Consider the following 20,519-nt stretch of genomic DNA (forward strand, 5'->3'; position numbering starts at 1 on the left):
ACTTTCCTGGGCTGTCTCCCCTGTGATCTTAGCCCTGGCACCAATGGTCTGTCCCCATCACTCCATTTTTTCATTTCAAGATTGTTGTAAAGTTTATCAGCTGTTTAAACGGCCTTTGTAATAATTTAAAAAAATTAATGTGGTTGGATTTGTGAATCATTTTTGGTATAATTTTGGGTGTATGTGTCTGATTTAAGAAATCCTTCTGTCTGTCATGATCATAAAGATATTATATAGATTTTCTTCTGTAAATTAAAATATATTTTGCTTTTTATACTTAAGAATTTCATCCCTTTGTAGTTCATTTTGTACATTTTGGGAGCTAGGAATCTATTTTTATATATTTGTAAATATGTAGAAATCAGACTTGGTATCATTTATTTAATAGTTCATTATTTCCCTCAATTTGCAATACTACCTCTCATATTTTCGGCTTCAGTGTATGTATGGATTTGTTACTAGACTCTATTCTGTTTTGTTAATGTATGTGTTTAGTCCTGCATCCATATTACACTGTTTTAATTTAATATAGTTTTAAAATAAATCTTGATGTCTGATAGATGAAGTTCTCTCATCTCTTATTTTTCGCAGCGTCCTTGTTAGTTTTACCCCATTTATGTTCTGTAAACATTTTACAATCAGCTTGTCAGATTTCTTAAAATATTACTTCAGGATTTTGTTGTAATTGCATTGGATTCATGTGTTAATTAACATACAAAGATATTTATTATATTCATTGTGTATCAACATATTTATTAGCTTATAGAGAATTAATATCTTTTACAAATAAATCTTGAAAAAAAAGTCAACAAAAAATTACAATTATTTACGTAAAAAATGTAACTTGCAAAACAACAAATACTCTAAGCTTATGTACAAATTTAAAGATGTGCATTTAGAGAAAATTATAAAACTTAACAAAAGGTAGTAATGAAGAGCGTATTAGTAAATAAAACTTAAATAAATGAAGATAGACATTATATTAATAAATAGAAAAACAGTACTGTAAAAGATGTCAATTCTCTCTTAGGGTATTTTTTTAGAGTTACTTTTTATTCTCCTTGTAGTAGCTAATTCCTATTACCAGTTGCTAATTCTTTATATTGAGTATTCTCTGTTCAAATTACTCATGTGGGTTCTGTCTCCTGACTAGACTCTGACACATACAGATACTTTTAAGTATTTTGAAGATATCGAAAAATCAGAAGCATCTCATCAAATATGTTAATGAGAGAAAACAGGAGCTAGTTGAATAAAAAAAAGTCAGTAGCTTCATCTATTTATGCACTAAAGTGAAATTCATCTATGACATGCTTGAAAATATACAAAATGATAGGGCTGGGCGCGGTGGCTCACGCCTGTAATCCGAGCACTTTGGGAGGCCGAAGTAGGCAGATAACCTGAGGTTGGGAATTCGAGACCAGCCTGACCAACATACAGAAAACCCCTCTCTACTAAAAATACAAAATTAGCCGGGCGTAGTGGCGCATGCCTATTGTCCCAGCTACTCAGGAGACTGAGGCAGGAGAATCGCTTGAACCTGGGAGGCAGAGGTTGCGGGGAGGCAGAGGTTGCCGTGAGCCGATATCGCACCTTTGCACTCCAGCCTGGGCAACAAGAGCGAAACTCCATATCAAAAAAAAAAAAAAGATAGCATTTATAAAGTGAATGCTATCATTTGGTAAACTCAAATTTATTTCTTGACTTTTTAATAATCACCATCCTGACTGGTGTGAGATAGTATTTCATTGTGGTTTTGATTTGCATTAGATGCTGGTGAAACTGTGGAGAAACATTAATGCTTTTACACTGTTGGTGGGAGTGTCAATTAGTTCAACCATTGTGCAAGACGGTGTGGCTATTCCTCAAGGATCTAGAACCAGAAATACCATTTGACCCAGCAAACCCATTACTGGTTATATACCCAAAGGAATATAAATCATTCTATTGTAAAGACACATGCACATGTATGTTTATTGCAGCACTATTCCTACAAATTTTTCAAATTACTCTAGTTCCAATAAAAACAAGAGACATTCCTAATGCTAATAGCAATGAATTTCCAATTTAATTAATTCTTATTTAAAGGAAACTATTAAAGGCACATAGCATTGTATTTCGGTTAGGATTGTGATATTATATACTGTAGAACCCCACCTTAAATTTTGTTTAAAATATAAAAAATAAAGCAACTATCAACATAACTGGGTAATCAACTTTTTACTACACACATTTCAAAGTAATAGGATAGTATTAAAAATTCTTTTTTTTCTCTCTGGTTTACAGAGCCTATAGACTTTCCCTGCACTGCTGACAAATTGACAGAGAAATACCTTTAACTGAATAAAATGGCAGAAGAAGTGAACATTTTAGTAAATGTGGAAATAACTCTAGTCAATTGAAAAAGTGTAAAGGAAAGTGTCTTGAGTTGGCTGTCAAAAACTGGGATTTGAACACTGATTATATTACTATTTTGTGACATTTAACAGATTACTTAGCTTTTGATCAAGTCGCCAATCTCCTCAGTCTTTTAATTTTTAGCTATTTCTCTTAGAATACAGAAAAGAAAAAAAAACAACCTTTTTGGTTCAAACAGGCTCTGTATTATATGGCTTCCTCTTCACGATAACCCACACCATGAGTTAATTAACATATTTCTCCCTGGCTAAGCCAAACTCTACCATATTAGGGGATTTGTTTATGGTAGATGAATATATTCCTAAATTGCTTTTGATAATCTGAATATTTTAAAAAGTAAGAAGGGAAGCTACCAAACCCAGGGCAAACTTTTATTTGTTTCCTGAGATCTCATAATTTAAGCTGCTATGCTTATGAACTAAGTTGATGAGTAGTCCTTCTGACAAGGAACAGCCCTTCAGACAATGCCCAGCACAGAAGCTGTTCAAAGGAGCTGATGTGATGCCTCAGACTTTACAGAGAGACAGTGTCATGGCTAGTGGGGAGAGTACCCCAAAAGGCCAACGGGATAAAAGATGAAGAAGCTTTAGTTCCATTGACTAAGTATAGACAACTAGCAACAGTATGAGTCAAGTTAGTCACAAGACAAGGAGGAAAGTATCAGAGGTACACTTTCCAGGAATGCAGAGTAACAGAGTCCTCCAGGAAAAAACAGAGTAGGTGATTGCAAAGGCACTTCAGGGTGGTCTTTAGAGGAACATAAAGGAGGGGTGTGGGTGGAATGGATCTGTCAGCAGAGCCAAGATCCAGTATTTCACCATAGGTGTTTTACTGTTTAAACAAATTTACGTTTCATCAGAAATACTTTTCCATGGAGAAGATCCTTGCCACATTGTATGTTGTATTTGCAATATCTTGAAATTCCAATAGATTTAACCTCATATCGAGTACATGAAGGATATCATAAAACTACTAATATGTCAACAAAAAGTTGTGGAAAACCTCTCAACTTTGTCTTGTGATGGAGTTCTCACCCTTAAAAAGTCACATTTCTTACTCCATAACTTTCTGAATATTTATAGTTTGTTCAGCTTTTTCAAACTCTTTTACTCTCTGTCATATTATAGTCCTTAGGGAACTTAATGGTCATGATAATCTATAGAACATCATATTAGTCACACATCGAAGGCATGCACTGATTAGACCTGTGAGTAGGAAGTGACATACAAGAAGGTTAGCAATAACCCTTAGATGTTTTCAGAATTCTGCGAAATCATTTAGGTGTTGAGTCCAATACACTAGGGCAGGCTATCCTCCCACTACATAAAATACACATTAGTTTGTTTTATATTCTTTACCACCAAGAAAGAGGCACAGTTCTTGCAAGATCATTGAATGTTATAGGCAGCATAAAAACTGCTTTGTAAATATTACTTTAGATCAATTTTAGGTTGATTCATAGGATTTCCAGTTTTCAGTGGGTCCTTGTACTAATTCTGGTCTTCAGTGCAAACTGCCCTGCCATTTAGGCTATGTCAACCAGGAATCCAATGAAATGGAGATATCCATGATAAATAAGGACATTGTGTAGATTACTTACAAAAGTCAATTAGATAAATAACAATACTTTGAGGATTCCAGATAAAAAACTCTGCAGAAGACAACTGCTTACTGTTTAAACAATAGATCTTAGTATGCTGTTGGGTCTTATCTGGGACTAAGTACCTGATCATTGATTTCCAAGTCACTGCCTATGTGACAAGCACTGCTCATTGTGAACTGTTATCAGATTTATTAAATCATAATTTCTAGCTGCCACAGCAGCAAGCCATCACACATTGGAAATGGCATGTGTAGGACCATGCTGAAGCAGGTATAAAGGCACTAGGAATTGGTATGAACAGGTAGTCTAAATCCCTTATCAAGTATTTCTGTGGCATTAATATATTTTCTTAAGGTCAATATTATGGCCTCATGGGAGAGTTTCTATGGATGACTTCATTCTATGTCCCGGTGCAAGCCAAAAAATGGACTGCTGCTGCATTACAACTCACTCAGATGACCTTCACAGACCCTCAGGAGGAAGAATTCTCTCATGGGCCACAGCCATAAAAAATGGACTTGCTGTCGCATTACAACTCACTCAGATGACCTTCACAGACACTCATGAGGAAGAATTCTTTCATTGGCCAGAGCCATAAAAAATGGACTGCTGCTGCATTACAACTCACTCAGATGACCTTCACAGACCCTCAGGAGGAAGAATTCTCTAATGGGCCAGAGCCATAAAAAATGGACTTGCTGTCGCATTACAACTCACTCAGATGACCTTCACAGACACTCATGAGGAAGAATTCTTTCATTGGCCAGAGCCATAAAAAATGGACTGCTGCTGCATTACAACTCACTCATATGACCTTCACGGACACTCAGGAGGAAGAATTCTCTCACTGACCAGAGCCATAAACATTGCACTTAGTTATCAAATTTAGATGGAGAATTGGTCACAAGTAAAAATAAACATGAATTCATGGGCTTTGAAAATGGCTTTGCTAGCTTGTTAGGGGTCTTGAAGATCAAAATTGAAAATTGGAGGAATGTAGTCTGGGAGGGAAGAATGAGGATGAACCTATGTGAGTGGGCTCTAAGTGTGTAGATTTTTGTACTTCACAACAATGCCTATCAGGGACCAAAAACATGGACTCTCTTTTATCAAGGTTAGTCTCATACCACTGCTACATCTCCTGAATGCTTGGTCTGCTGGCAGAAAGGAGTCATGTTGCAACCTTGTTATGGTGCCATTCCTCAGAGAGACCACATCCATTTGGTGGCAAATCAACCGTATCACACCCCTTCCTCTGAAGGGGGGGTAGTGATTTGTCTTTATTGGAATTCATTCCTACTCCTGATGTGAGTTTTCTTTCTATACCTGTAGTCCTCCTCCCCAGACACAATTCCAGGGCACACAGAGTGTTTGATATATGGATATAGGATTCCACAAAGATTGCCTCTGGAATTATAGACAAAAGTATTTACAGTGAAGAAACTGGAATTTATTGAATTTACAGTGAAGAGGTGTGACAATAGAGACATATCATGGATCCATTTTTCTGGGAAGCTTCCAGCCACAAAGAAGATTGGAATGGCCTTTAAAAGCCTCAGATAAGAGGCTGTTGTTGAGATTATACTCACATTTTTTGAGATGGTGAACTCCAAAATGAAATACACTCATTGAAATGACAGTTAATTTGCAATTTTGTGTCACCAGTAGCTAAAATACTCACAATCAGATAACAAGGAATAACAAGGAATAGACAAGGAATAGATTGGACTCTCTCTCCAACATTCCCATTGATCCATTTATGGATTTTGTACTTCCTGTCTCAACAATTCTAGGATTTACTATGATCTTTCTTATTTATTTATTTATTGCTAGTGGTTTATTGAATATCTTGCTTCTATGGCTAGAAGCATACTTCAGTTATGGAAAGCTTTTAGCCAGGATCTCTTTGGCTATTGTTTTAGTCTTGTTCTCTCTTCTTCTGTGACTTCAATCATGTTTGTCTTTTTCCAATGTGTCTCTAATTCATGTTTTTTCTTTGCCACCTTTGCCAATTTAACAGACAACAGAAAGCTTATTTTTTCTTTTTATTCCTATTTGTTTATTTTACATTTCTCTAAATAAGAAACAGGGTTTTTATTTTTAATTGGGCATATTTTTTGTCTCTTAAAATGTTACCTGTTTTCTGCTTTAAATATGTTCACTAAGTATAAAATGTATGTTTCTAATTAGATTTTCATTGACAATGAATTAACATATTTCCTCCCCAAATTACTCCAAATTATGTTGACATTTTTTCAATCTGTAAGGTAAAAAGATCTTATTATTGTCATAGAGTTGTAGAGTATTTCTTTTCTTTTGAACTCCTTGTGCATCTGCTCATTTTCCTACTTATTGATATTTCTTTATCTTAATTACTAATAATATTTTTATTTACAAGGAATTAGTCTCATTGGTCATATGTGTTGCACATATTTTATAGTTTGCTTTTTTATTTAATGTTGATTGTGGGTTTTTTTGATATACCAAATCTAAAAATGATTAAGTCAATCAATTATATCCATTACATAGCCATATATTTATGGCTTCTTTAACATCATGCTTTAGAGGCCTTACCAACTCCAAGATTATAAAAAAACTTCACATACTTTTTTCTAATTTTTAAAACTTAATCTCTGATCCAATTAAAATTTATTTTTCTTTTATAACTGTATGCAGATAGAAATTTACTTTTTCCCATGAATTTCATTTATATAGTAATCTACATTTCTTTAAATTATTATAAATAACTATTATTATAAACTATAATTTATATATATTTGGTTATATTTCTGGATAGTATTCTGTTTCATGTATTCTTTATATATAAATATATATAATTAAAAATAATATATACATTTTATACATATCACACTGTGTGTGTGTGTGTGTGTATGTATGCGGGGAGAGAGAGAGAGAGACAGAGAGCATGGACCAAAATATTTCACCTTGGAGCTTTTCTTATTTTATTTGGTAAAGTTACTTCTGGTTATTTTTCTCTTGCCAATATTTCTTGTCTACTCTCACACAATTTATCTCCTAGTAACCTTTGTAGGCTATTTTAATAATGATTATTTTACGTAATCAAAAGAAACGATTTCTAATCACCCTGAGCAAAACGTAATTATTAGGAGGATTTGGCATTATCTGCATGTTTGATAGTACATTTAGAGAAGCAGCCTCATAAAATGAGCAGAACCATTAGAAGCCAGACAGCATGAAAAACAGTCAAGATTATGCTTGTCTGGTAAAAACAAAAGCTTGTTGACACTGGGTCTTTCCTGAATCATTGCTGCTGAAATCTAACCTCATTTTACTATTGTGATAGACCATTAACTGTCTGTTTGTCATTGTATACCTCCCTTAAGATACTAAATTAGGCTTTATGCTTTTGAATTTTTCTTTGCAGTCTGGATATTTTAAAACTTTAATTCATAAGTGTGTCCATTGATTTGGTTTATAAAATTTCGAACATAATTTTACAATCTTTAACTTTTTTTCCCTCAACATTATGTTTTTAACCATACATATTCCTGTACAAAATATTATTTAACAATTTTAATTACTGAATGTATTTCATCACACTAAAATATTATATTTCCCCACTCTTGAATTTATATATATACGTACTTAGGTTTTTCCCAGTATATCTCTCCTTCAGTCAGTGCTGCAATATGTGTCATTGTGCTCAAATGCTTATATATGTGAATGTTTTACTAAGGTGTACACATACACACAGGATAGATAGGAAGATAGGGAGAAACGCTAAGTAATAGGGAATCTTACCTTCAATTTTTTTACTTAAAGATGACCACTTGAAACATCAGAACCTGTGGAGATCTAGAAAACTTACACAAAATATAGTTGAAAAAGGCTGTTGATGTATTTTGGGAGATAAATAAATTTATATAGGGAATAAATGAGAGCCTCTTTAAATATCTGAAGAAACATAATATTGAAGTACAATAGATTTACTCTTGAAATTACAGACGGTAGAAACAGTGGAGCATAGATTGAACTGTCTTATGAAGAAGTGGGCTCCTTGTGATTGGAGGAAACACCCTGAGGCGAGGTGATCATTTTTAAGATTGTGTGATTGTTTTATTAACAGAAAATCAGGAGTTGAATACCTGAATACTTCCTTTGCTGACTGATATTCAGTTAAAACCAAGTAATCTTTTGCTTTCATATGTATACACTAGTTGGCAAACAAACAAACATTTTTTTCTTTTCCATTTCTGGAAAATTATTTTGTAAAACATAATTACTCCCACTGGGAAGTGACCTCAGATCTCTAAAGGGTGATTTCTTGCTTCACCAATGAAATCAGTTTTCTAGCATGAGGTTAAAAGCTTTATATTGTATTGCCTTAAGATATTGTAATTGCTCGGTTGAGTGCGAGGCGATCAGAGCCCTCACTACCTCAGGACAGGACCTGAGAGGTTTCCTTCCATACGGCATAGCGTAGGGAACCAAGTTAAAATGCATCAAGTTAAGATTATATTCCAAATATTTTCAGTATGAAGACTCATAGCAGAAAGTGGGAAATGGAAACAAACTAGAGGACACCAAACTGGAGAAAATAAGGAAGAAGTCAAAGACTTGGACAACTTTTTCAAAGTGTAAGTATTATACATTCATTGTGAACATATTGTTGCACTACAGAAAAAATTGAGATCTCTTATAGATGCAAAATCAGCAACTAGAAGATAGCAAAGTGGAAGTTACTGTTGTCTCAAATTGAAAACTCCCTCTGGAAGAACATTCCTGTTCTCCACTTCTCTGTCTATATCATTCTTCCACTGCACTGCTTTTGGGCAACCCTGGTAAGAAAAGGATCAGAATCTGATAAACAGAGGAACATCATATGTTACAACCATTGTCTGTCCCTTCTCTGACCCGATTATGCTTTCTGTTCAGTGACTCTGTAGCCATTAGTTTAACAAATATTTATTGACTATCAAACTTTGCCTCCAATGAAGAAAGGTGTAGCTATACACAGTAGAATAATGGTCAGTAGTATATCCTTTATTGTTTGCTTCTAGGGTTATAGGTAATCAAGTATTACACATTAAAATAAATACAAGAAAAAGTATTCATACTTATGATTTCAGAGTTCCATTAACACATTGTATAGTAGATATTAATGTAACAGCAACCCTTTCGTATCCAACTTGGTTTTACACCAAGAATAGGGAAATTTTCTTATGGTGTATTTTGGGATCTGAAAACACTCCTATCTCTGAGGTATAGTGGCAATGAGGGAATGAATGATTCAATAATGAGGAAGCTTCTAGGTGCTCTGTGGACTGTCCAAGGAATGCTGACTTTTATAAACTCCATGTGTTTCCATAACTGCCTCTGCACTTAGAATTTTAGAGATGAAACTAGTTTTAGAGATAATCCAGTTTTATCTTTTAAGTTCAGTCACACAGCTAGAAAGTAGCAAATGTTATTTGTCTATACTATTGGTTAACTACCTTAATTATTAAGAAGAAAATGAGATATAATGTTGAACCTGATCTGTTCTACTTGCATTAAAAAAATCATAGGAAGTTAGTTTGAAGAGGAATTTCTAGTTGTTTCCTATATTTTGAAAAATTAAGACTAAAAACCTTATCATTTATTAGATATTGAAAAGATATAATTTGTGGGAAATTTGGATATTTTCAAAAAGTATATTTTTCAAAGATAGGATGATTTTTGAAAAAGGAATAATACCACTAACATTATTTAACAATTTTTTGTTAATCATGTTTTATTCTCTTTCTTCTTCCTTCTCCTTCTCCTTCTTTTTTCTTTTTCCTCCTCCTCTTCCTCCTCTTGCTCCTTCTCTTCTCCCTCTTTCTCCCCCTTTGTCTTCTTGAGCACTCTCTTTCATCTCTTTCAATCCCCACTCCCGTGTAAATGCCTATTATGTTCCACTCTGAAATGTTACAAGTGACATCGCCATTTCACATGGTAGAAAAGGAGTTGAGAAAAGTCAAGGAACTGTTCATTCCATTAGAAATTTTAGGAGCTGAGATTGAATCCAAGCCTGTCCCACTTTAGAGCCCCACCACCCTACCACTCATAAGATTTAGCTTTGTTTGTCCAAAAGCATCTCTCAGTCTACTGTAGGAGTCATTACTACAAGTATACAACTTACTAGTAGTATAAACTTGGGCAATTTACTTAGCCTAAGCTTCTCTGTGCCTCAGTTCCCTCAATTATAAAATGCATATTTGAACAGTAGCTACTTTGTAGGGTTATTTTGAGCACTAAATGAGTACAAATGCATGCCATATGCTTAGGAGACTTCTTAGAACATAGAAAATGCTATAAATGTTATTAATATTATTTTTATATAAAGCACATTTTCTAATATTTGCTATAATAGATGTATGTACAAAATACTGTGTGATTCATTTAAGCGGCAAATCTTATCACAAATGACATTTCAATTATGGAGCATTTTTTACTGTAATTATAATGGTTCATTATTATTACTGTATAAAGAACTGGTATATATTCTATACCAGTAGTAGTAGAATCTAAATTTATTTGCATGCTCTGTGTCAAGGATTTTTTTTGCTTAATAACCTATAAAAATAATTTTTGACTCCATTAAATAACTATATTTAATAGGCTTTCCACAATGAACTGAATGCTATAAACAGTTCCTCGTGGTGTCAAATTTTATCTTTTAAAATTCATAACTATAGCTCTTTAGGAATTTTTTTACTCTTAGGAATGGGAATATCTTTCTTTTTCAGTGTTTCTTTGCTTCCTCGTTTCCCCTGCTCATGTATACACATGATTAGACATGCCAGCATTGCCCCAAATCTACCACATGGAAATGAGATCCCATCATGGAAACATGTAGTTAGGTCAGTTCATGCCTCATTGATCTGTTTACATCCTTGAGTAACTTAGGTTTCTGCATTCTTCTTTTTTTGAGATGGAGTCTCGCTCCATCACCCAGGCTAGAGTGCAGTGGCATGATCTCGGCTCACTGCAGCCTCCACCTCCTGGGTTCAAGTAATTCTCCTGCCTCAGCCTCCCGAGTAGCTGGGACTACAGGTATATGCCACCACACCCGGCTAATTTTGTATTTTTAGTAGAGATGGGGTTTCACAATGATTGCCAGGCAGGTCTCGAACTCTTGACCTCGTGATCTGCCCACCTCAGCCTCCCAAAGTGCTGGGATTAGAGGCGTGAGCCACTGTGCCTGGCTTGCATTGTACTTAAAACTACATATCATAACCAAAGCAAACATGGAAGCCCCTGAAGGTGTAGGATACAGTGCTTCAAAATCCAGGTTAAAACTACATAATGAAAGCTTGAAAACAGTTTAAACACTTTTTAATTTGGTTTACGATTACTTATACAATTTTAACTTTTAAAATATAAAATATTTATTCTTTTGGTCATGTCTAAATAACCTGGTTCTAACAAACCACTGAAGAATATGGAGGGGTGCAGAGCTTCAGTTAGTATAAGGACAAATAAATATCTGTTGTGTACTGTTGGATACACAGAGCCAAGGTCAAAAATGTTTCTTGAACCACTTCAGGAAGGTTGTGTAGGGTTTTCTCTGTGACCAAGTGGCCACATGTGTTAAGCAAAATGTCAAAAAACATTTAAGAGCAATTTATTTACTAGTTAACTTTTCTGAGAATTTCTTATGCATTTGAAATGAACTATATAAGATATTTTTTAAAGGACCATTCCTGAAAGGTGTTAGAGATTTTGACAAATTCAAGTTTGTCAGGTATGTACAGAAAGAGATAAAACACAGTCAAGAAAGAGGCTGAAAACAACATTGTTGGTTATTGTTTCATTTACAGTTAATTGGTTTTTATGTGACATAAGGTGAACTTTGATTAACTATTTGTTAAAAGGTTGAAAGAAATTGTTCTTGACCTTTAGAGAAACTTTCAGAGTGTCACCATTGGCTCTTCCTTCTTTATTATAGCAAATTGTTTCTATTGTTTTCTTTTCTTTTTTCTTCTTTTCTTTACTTTTTTTTTTTTTTTTTTTTTTTTTTTTTTTTTTTTTGAGACAGAGTTTCACTCTTGTTGCCCAGACAGGAGTGCAGTGGTGTGATCTTGTCTCACTGCAACCTCCGCCTCCCAGGTTCAATCAATTCTCCTGCCTCAGCCTCCCGAGTAGCTGGGAATACAGGCACCCACCACCACGCCCAGCTAATTTTTTTGTACTTTTAGTAGAGACGGGGTTTCACCATGTTGGCCAGGCTGATCTTGAACTCCTGACCTCAGGTGATCCACCTGCCTTGGCCTCTCAAAGTGCTGGGATTACAGGCGTGAGCCACCATGCCTGGCTGCTTCTATTGTTTCTTAAAATACTTCCAAGGACATTATGATTCTCAGTCCCATTTTGTCTTGTGTTTAAGGCTGATTGCATTCATGATTTGCTCCTGATCGACCATTCGTTAATTTAATTTTTGTTGTTTCTTAGCATGCCCTCTCCTCCAGCCAGGCCACTCAACTCACAGCTTCCTGAATGAAGTACATCTTTATATTTTTATCTTTGTATCTTTATTCACGTTATTCATTTCACTTGAAATAATAGACTTTTCCTTCATTTTTGGCTAGGAAATTTCAAACTTTAGAGAAGTTTTAGCACAAATAGAAATTAATCCAGCTAAAACTTATTTTACCACTTTGGCATAATCTCTTTAATCTTAATGAACATTTATGCTAATAATGTATTTCACTTATACTTTCCTGTTTCTGATTTTATATTTTAGTTTTTTTAGTATGTGTAGTTTTTTCTAATTATGACAGGGATTCATATCTAATCCTCTTTTTCACACTCTTTCAACTTTCATAGCTGTCATGGGTGTTAAATACTAGTCAACTGAGTATTTACATACGTAAATATATATAACCTAATTAAATTGACTATTTCTTTTGTTTATAATTGACTATATTTCTTTTGTTTATAAACTAGAGGTATTGTAATGCCAATCATTGTGACATTTTTCTGATTTCTTTTTTTTAGGTAACTGCATATTGGATACATGGCTCACACAAATGAATCGATGGTGTCTGAGTTTGTACTTTTGGGACTCTCTAATTCCTGGGAACTTCAACTTTTCTTTTTTGCCATCTTTTCTATAGTCTATGTGACATCAGTGCTAGGCAATGTCTTAATTACTGTCATTATTTCTTTTGACTCCCATTTGAACTCTCCTATGTGCTTCTTGCTCAGTAATCTTTCTTTCATTGATATCTGTCAGTCTAACTTTGCCACCCCCAAGATGCTTGTAGACTTTTTTGTTGAGTGCAAGACTATCTCCTTTGAGGGTTGCATGGCCCAGATATTCCTTCTTCACAGTTTTGTTGGGAGTGAGATGATGTTGCTTGTAGCTATGGCATATGACAGATTTATAGCCATATGTAAGCCTCTGCACTGCAGTACAATTATGAACCAGAGGCTATGTATAATTTTTGTGTCTATTTCCTGGGCAGTGGGCATTCTTCATTCTGTGAGCCACTTGGCTTTTACGGTGGACCTGCCATTCTGTGGTCCCAATGAGGTGGATAGCTTCTTTTGTGACCTTCCCTTGGTGATAGAGCTGGCTTGCATGGATACATATGAAATGAAAATTATGACCCTAACGAACAGTGGCCTGATATCATTGAGATGTTTTCTGGCTTTATTTATTTCCTACACGGTCATTTTGATCAGTGTCCGACACAGGTCCTCCAGTGGGTCATCTAAAGCTCTTTCTACATTAACTGCCCACATCACAGTGGTGATTATTTTCTTCGGGCCTTGCATTTATTTCTATATATGGCCTTTTAGCAGACTTTCTGTGGACAAATTTCTTTCTGTCTTCTACACTGTCTGTACTCCCTTGTTGAACCATATCGTCTACTCTCTGAGGAATGAAGATGTTAAATCAGCCATGCGGAAACTGAGATACCATCATGTGAACTCCTGGAAAAACTAGAGATCACTGTAAAGGAGCATAATCCCGAATTAGAATGAAGACCCTCCAGTGTATCTCAGTGTCATGCCAACCACCTTTGCTAGACATATGGGTTACTGAGTTACAGAATTGGCTTTTTGTTTTAAATGCAAGGGAACTGCATCAAGTCAGTCTCTGGTTCTATTTAAATATAATGTTAACTATTTTTTCCTTGTTTATAATTCTAAAGTACAAATTGTCTTGAAAATATTTGGTAATATTTTAAAATATTTTATAAAGAATTTAGAGATACCAATGTGCATAAAATGTTATTCATGTTACTAAGCTTGTGATTCTCTTCAATTGAATACATGATATATTTAGACCTGACAATCAAAATGTACAGGCATACTGAATTTCTGATATCTTTACCCAATTTATTCATAACATTACAACATACATTGACATAGTAGAAAAAGTATTACATTTTACCACGTGGATTCCACCTTATTGTTATACATTTTTAGCTTTTCTTTATCTTATGTATTATTTTAGTAATTTATAATTTGGTTATTATATATTTGTATATTTATAGTTTTCCCAAATTCTATTTTATTCCTATTTTTTTTCTGTTTTCCTTTAGATTGTTTGACATAAATTTTTGCTTTCTACAAAATTTTCTAGGTATTTGGTGCCATCAACAACATATATATGTGTGTGTGTGTGTATACATACATATACATATATATGTGTGTACATATATATACATGTGTGTATATTTTTCACAAGTTTATTTTTAAAGTAGAATAAATTGGCTATAATGAATTCCACATTATTCACAGAAAATTTCAAATATCTTTGAAAGTGTTTGCAAATATGGCAGATGTTGAATATTTAAGTTCAAAGAAAAAGTTAAGTATCTAAAACATACAAATGTACAGAATGACATAAATCATTTGCTACTGAAGACCCAAAGTGAAATCTATTCTTTCATATTTGTTTGAAAACAGCAGAGAGAAAAGTAAAATTTATGTACCTCTAATACTAGTGATTAAAAGCATCTCTTAAGTATTGTTTCATTTCCCAGCTAAAAGTTTTCTTACGTACTTCTCCCTGAGATTTGCATTATGAAAAGTCCTTGTAATAGAAAGACTAATTGTATTTTACAATAACAATGAATAAAAGAACTACTTAATGGAAAATATAAAGCCTTTGATTGTCATCACTCTAGACTCCTATTTTAATTATAAGAGTTATGTTAGTGGCTATGTGTACAGATATTAACTGTGCATGCTAAGTCCTAGTAGAAGCAAAATTTTAGATATAGACACACTGTCCTGTTAAATCATCATACTGTTTAGCTGGGTTTTTTTTTTGAGCTTCGGATTATTTTTGGTCAACTTCATTTGTACACTGCCAAACATAACGACTTGTTAAACTTGACTATCTGTTATATTTTTTATATGGTACCAAAAACATTTTGGACACACAATAAACATGAAAGTCGTGATGATATTTTTGGTAGTATTATTTTCTCCTCGCTACAGTGGAAGTGAAAAGGTGTTGACTTTGTACTTCAAAAATGAAGTCATTTCACTGCTCTCATTCTCAGTATTCTCATATGTAAAATAAAGTTGTTAAAAATAGCTATTTTGCAGGAACCATGTGACACAAAAGGAAGTAATGGAAATAGAGGCACTTTATGAAGCATAAAATATACAAATAGCTTTAGTGCTATTACTTTTGAAAAGGTAATTCTGCAGGCACCTGGATGGGTATGAATTCAGTACAGGTAGCTTTTTGCTCCTTCTGCCTGTGAAGTAAACAAAACTGATAATGTATGGGCACACTCCCTCTGTTTTCCCTTACTAAAATGTACAACTATAAATTAGAATTTTGCAGTGATCATTTATTAGCACCAACTTAGAAACCAAATTAAATATATTCAATAACAAATAAATGTACACTGTGTACCAAATACACTATCAGATTATACAAATATGAATTAATCCTTTCCATCAAAATCTTAGTATCAAATATGGCAGAAATTAAACACAAATACTTAAAATACAATCTAGGTTTTGATGAATGTCATAGTGGAGAAAATGTACTATAGAAATGAGAAAGAAAATTGATTTCTTACTCCTGAAGTAAAAAAGACATGGAAAGAATAGATTTGGATTTCAATGTTTGGATGTTGTATTAGTTTACTAGGGCAGCCATAACAAATTTCTACAAAATGGGTGGCTAAAAAAAAAAGAAATTTATTATGTCGTAATTCTGGAGACTACGTATCACAATTAAAATATATTTCCTTTAAGATTGAGAATGAGACAGAAAATATTATTATCATGATTTCTGTTCAATGTGCTGAAGATTCCAGACAGTTTGAGACAAAATAGCAATAAAATATACGCTTAGAAAAAATATATTTTTAGAAAAACATTTTTTTCTGTATATATATATATATACACTTCCGTATATATTTAGAAAATATTTTAAGCTATTAAAGTTAACTAGTGCATTTAGCAATCACTGTAGTCCTTACAGGTCCTTACAGGTCCTAGGCCCAGCCTAAGGAGTTGCCTGGAGTTCACATGTCTATGTTACTCCAAACAAGGAGCTTACATTGTGTCTCCTCCTGCCCTATTATCGAAGCTGCTGCAGTGTAATGGCATCTTGAGACTGAAGCCACTGCTAGTGGCTTCTCATTTGGGGGCCAGTAGCCACTGTATCTTCCCATATCCTAGGCTTCACTGCCTCTACACCGCACCTACTCATGGTAGTGCACCATTCTGCAGCTGAGCAGCTACAACTTCTAACCCCATGGAAACAAACTGCCAAGAAGGCAATCCATCTTTCCATCCCAGTGACTGCGTATCTTGGCTCTGTCTACTCAGAGCCTAGGACCAGCACAACAGCTGTAACCTTAGTACCTGAGCCCATGTGGCACCCTGTTCCCCAAGGAACAGGCACTCATGCCCAGTGATGAGGCTGTACCCAAGCTAGCACAGCAGCCTCACAAACTCCTGCAGCCTAAGACATTTTCTTATGAGGAAATCCCCCCATATGGGACTTCATGGCTGTATCTTGCTGCTTGGACTATCAGCATATTTCTCAGAATATTTCTCAACCTTGCAGGCCAGGAGAAAATGGGATAATATATTCAAAGTGCTGAGAGAAAAAAATAAAACTTCTAGTCAAGAACAGTATACTCATCAAAGTTATTCTTTAAATATAAAGTCTTTCCCAGACAAGCAAAAGCTGAGGGAATTCATCATCACTAGAATAGCTGTACAAGAAATGCTTAAAAGACGGTTTCAAAGGATGTTAATTGCCACCATGAGGTGAAAGGATGTTAATTACTACCATGAAAGTATTTAAACTCACTGGTAGAAGTAAACTCATAATTAAATTGAGAGTGCTACATTATTGTAGTGGTGGTATACAGCATGAATGGTCAACAATAACCATAGCTACAATAAGTTTTTAAGAAATAAACCATATAAAAGATGTGAATTAAGACAAGAAAATTATAAATTGGGTTGGAGGGTAAAAGTCTAGAATATTTGCAGGCAACCAAAGTTAAATTGTTATTAGCTTAAAGTAAACCTTTAGAACTATAAGATTTGTTATGTAAGCCCCAGAGTAACAGAAAAAAGTTACAGCATATATGCAAATGAAAAAGAGAATGGAATAAAACCATGAAACCACGAAAGCAAACAAAAGAGAGGAAGAAAGAAACAAAGACCTACAAAATAACCAGAAAACAATGAACAAAATGGCAACAGTAAATCCGTAACTATCAATAATAACCTTCAATATAAATGTATTGAATTCTGTAATTAAAAGATGGCTGAATGCATTTTAAAAACATACAACTATATACTGCTTACAGGAGACTTACTTCACCTGTAAGAACACATATTGACTAAAAATAAAGAAGAGAAAATTATACGCCATGTAAATGGAAATCAAAAGAGAGCAAGAGTAGCTATACTTAGATCAGATAAAGACTTTAAGTCAAAAACTGTAAAAAGAGACAAAGATGGTCATGATATAATGATGAAGGGGTCAATTCAGTAAGGGGATATAACAACTATAAATATATATGAATCTCAAACCAGAATATCCAGACATATAAAGCAAATATTATTAGATGTAAAGGGAGAGATAGACTCTAATGCAATAATAATAGAGGACTTCAATATCTCACTTTTGGCAAAAGACAGATCATCCAGACAAAAATTCAGCAAAAAAAAAAACAACAAATATAAAGCACACTCTAGATCGTGTGGACCTACCAGATATTCACAGAACATCCCACTCAACAGCTGAAGAGTATGCATTCTCCTCATCAGCACATGGAAGTGTCTTCAGGGTAGATCAGATGTTAGGCCACAAAACAAATCTCAGCAAATCTGTAAAAATCAAAATCAAGTATCTCTTTTGACCATGATGGAATAAAACTAGAAATCACTAACAGTAAAAACTTTAGAAACCATTTAAATACATGTAAATTTAACAACATACTCCTCTATAACAAATGGATTAATGAATAAGTTAAAAAGAAAATTCAAACACTTCATGAGACAAATGAAATTGGAAACACAGTATATGAAAACTTATGGAATACAGCAAAAGCAGTTCCAAGAGGGAAGTTTATAGCAATAAACACCTACACCATAAAAGACAAAAAACTCGAATAAACAGTCTAACCTCATACCTCAAGGAACTAGAACAACAAGAACACAAAATTAGTAGAAAAAAGAAATAAATGAGAGCAGATATAAGTGGAATAGTGACTAAAACAATACAGAAATCCTTGAACAGAAACAAACCTTTAATTAGATTAACTTAGAAAAGTAGATGGAAGGTTCAAATAAAATCAGAGATAAAAAAGTATACATTACAACTGATGTAACAGCAATACAAAGGATTATAAGAGACTATTACGAACAACTATATGCCAACATATACATATACAACCTACCAAAATTGAATTATGAAAAAGTAGAAAATCTGAAGAGACCAATAGTGAGCAACAACATAGAATCTATAATAAAAAGTCTCCCATCAAAGAAAAGCTCCAGATATGACGGCTTCACTACTGAAATCTACCAAACATTTAAAAGATGTTATCAATACTTTTCAAACTATTTCAAAATAATTGAAGATGAGAGAATTCGTCCAAACTCATTCCACAATGCTGGCATAACTCTGATACAAAAACCAGTCAAGGACACAACAAAATATGAAACTACAGGACAATATCTCTGATAAAAATAGATGCAAAAATCCTTAAGAAAATACTAGCAAACCAAATTCAACAGCACATTAAAAAGATCATTCACCATGATGAAATGGGGTTCATTCTAGATAATACAACCTACATAATACAATAAATGTGATATATCACATTAACAGGATCAAGGACAAAAGCTAATCTATCACTTTGATAAACAGAAAAAGTATTTGACCATATTCAACAATGCTGTTTGATGAAAACTCTCAACAAAATGTACCTCAACACAATAAAGGCCAAAAACGACAAACTACAGCTAACTGGAGAAAAGTTGAAAGCTTTTCCTCTAGGATCTGAAACAAGACACAGATGCCAATTTTCACCACTTTTATTCAACATAGTACTAAAGTCCTAGCCAGAGAAATTAGGCAAGAGAAATAAATAAAAGGGATCTAAATTGGAAAGAAGGAAGTCAAACTGTTTCTATTTCATGATTTTATACGTAGATTTTATATAAAGGTTCAACCAAACCGCTCTAAGAAGTGATAAATAAATTCAGTAAAGTTGCAGGATATAGCATCAACCAAAAATATCAGTCGCATTTCTTTTTTTAAATAACTTTTATTTTAAGTTCAGAGGTACATGTGCAGGTTTGTTACATAGGTAAACTTGTGTCATGGGAGTTTGTTGCACAAAATAATTTCGTCACCCAAGTACTTATTTGTTCTATTGGCTGCAGGACGACTATAGTTAATATTGCATGTTTCAAAATAATTAGAGAAGAGGATTTTGAAAGTCCTTACCACAAACTAATGATCAATGTTTTAGATAATGAATATGCTGAATACCCTGATTCTATCATTATTGAATATATGCATGTATTGAAACATCACACTGTGCCCCATAAATATGTGCAATTATTATGTGACAATTAAAAGCAAAATAAAACTTTTCAAAAATAAAGATGGAAGAAACCTGGGTTGCTCAATCTCTGACGGTGACCAGTCACCAACCATAACACTACTGAGCATAGGTACATGAGCAGATATATCATTTCATGTGGTTAAGTGCCTAAAATTTTATGATATTTTGTTACAATAGCTAGAATTACTCAAACTAATAACAAAGAGAGTGAGATATAAGCCTGGGTAGAAAAATCAATTTTAGAATGATGTTGTTAAGTCTTACTAAGAAATCTCAACTTTGCTAAAAGGACAATGGAAAGATTGCGGCATTTTAGGAGGTTTAATGTTATATATTTAGACTAAGCAATTTGATTTTTTACAGAAAATGTATTACAAATAAAAAATCATAAAGATAATAAGACAAGTTGATGA

The 20,519-nt window shown here is 33.8% G+C and overlaps 1 protein-coding gene across 1 annotated transcript; it reads left to right on the forward strand.

Moving 5' to 3' along the window:
• The first annotated feature begins 8,463 nt into the window (after positions 1-8,463).
• Positions 8,464-17,666, forward strand: LOC100443050 (olfactory receptor 4K1). The gene is made up of 2 exons (XM_054542817.2): positions 8,464-8,640; positions 13,025-17,666. Exon 2 carries the CDS (start codon positions 13,044-13,046, stop codon positions 13,977-13,979), a length of 936 nt encoding a protein of 311 aa, XP_054398792.2. The 5' UTR covers positions 8,464-8,640; positions 13,025-13,043; the 3' UTR covers positions 13,980-17,666.
• The last annotated feature ends 2,853 nt before the right edge of the window (positions 17,667-20,519 follow it).

The sequence above is a fragment of the Pongo abelii genome, chromosome 22 (assembly GCF_028885655.2).
Source record: "Pongo abelii isolate AG06213 chromosome 22, NHGRI_mPonAbe1-v2.0_pri, whole genome shotgun sequence".
Classification (NCBI taxonomy): Eukaryota; Metazoa; Chordata; class Mammalia; order Primates; family Hominidae; genus Pongo; species Pongo abelii.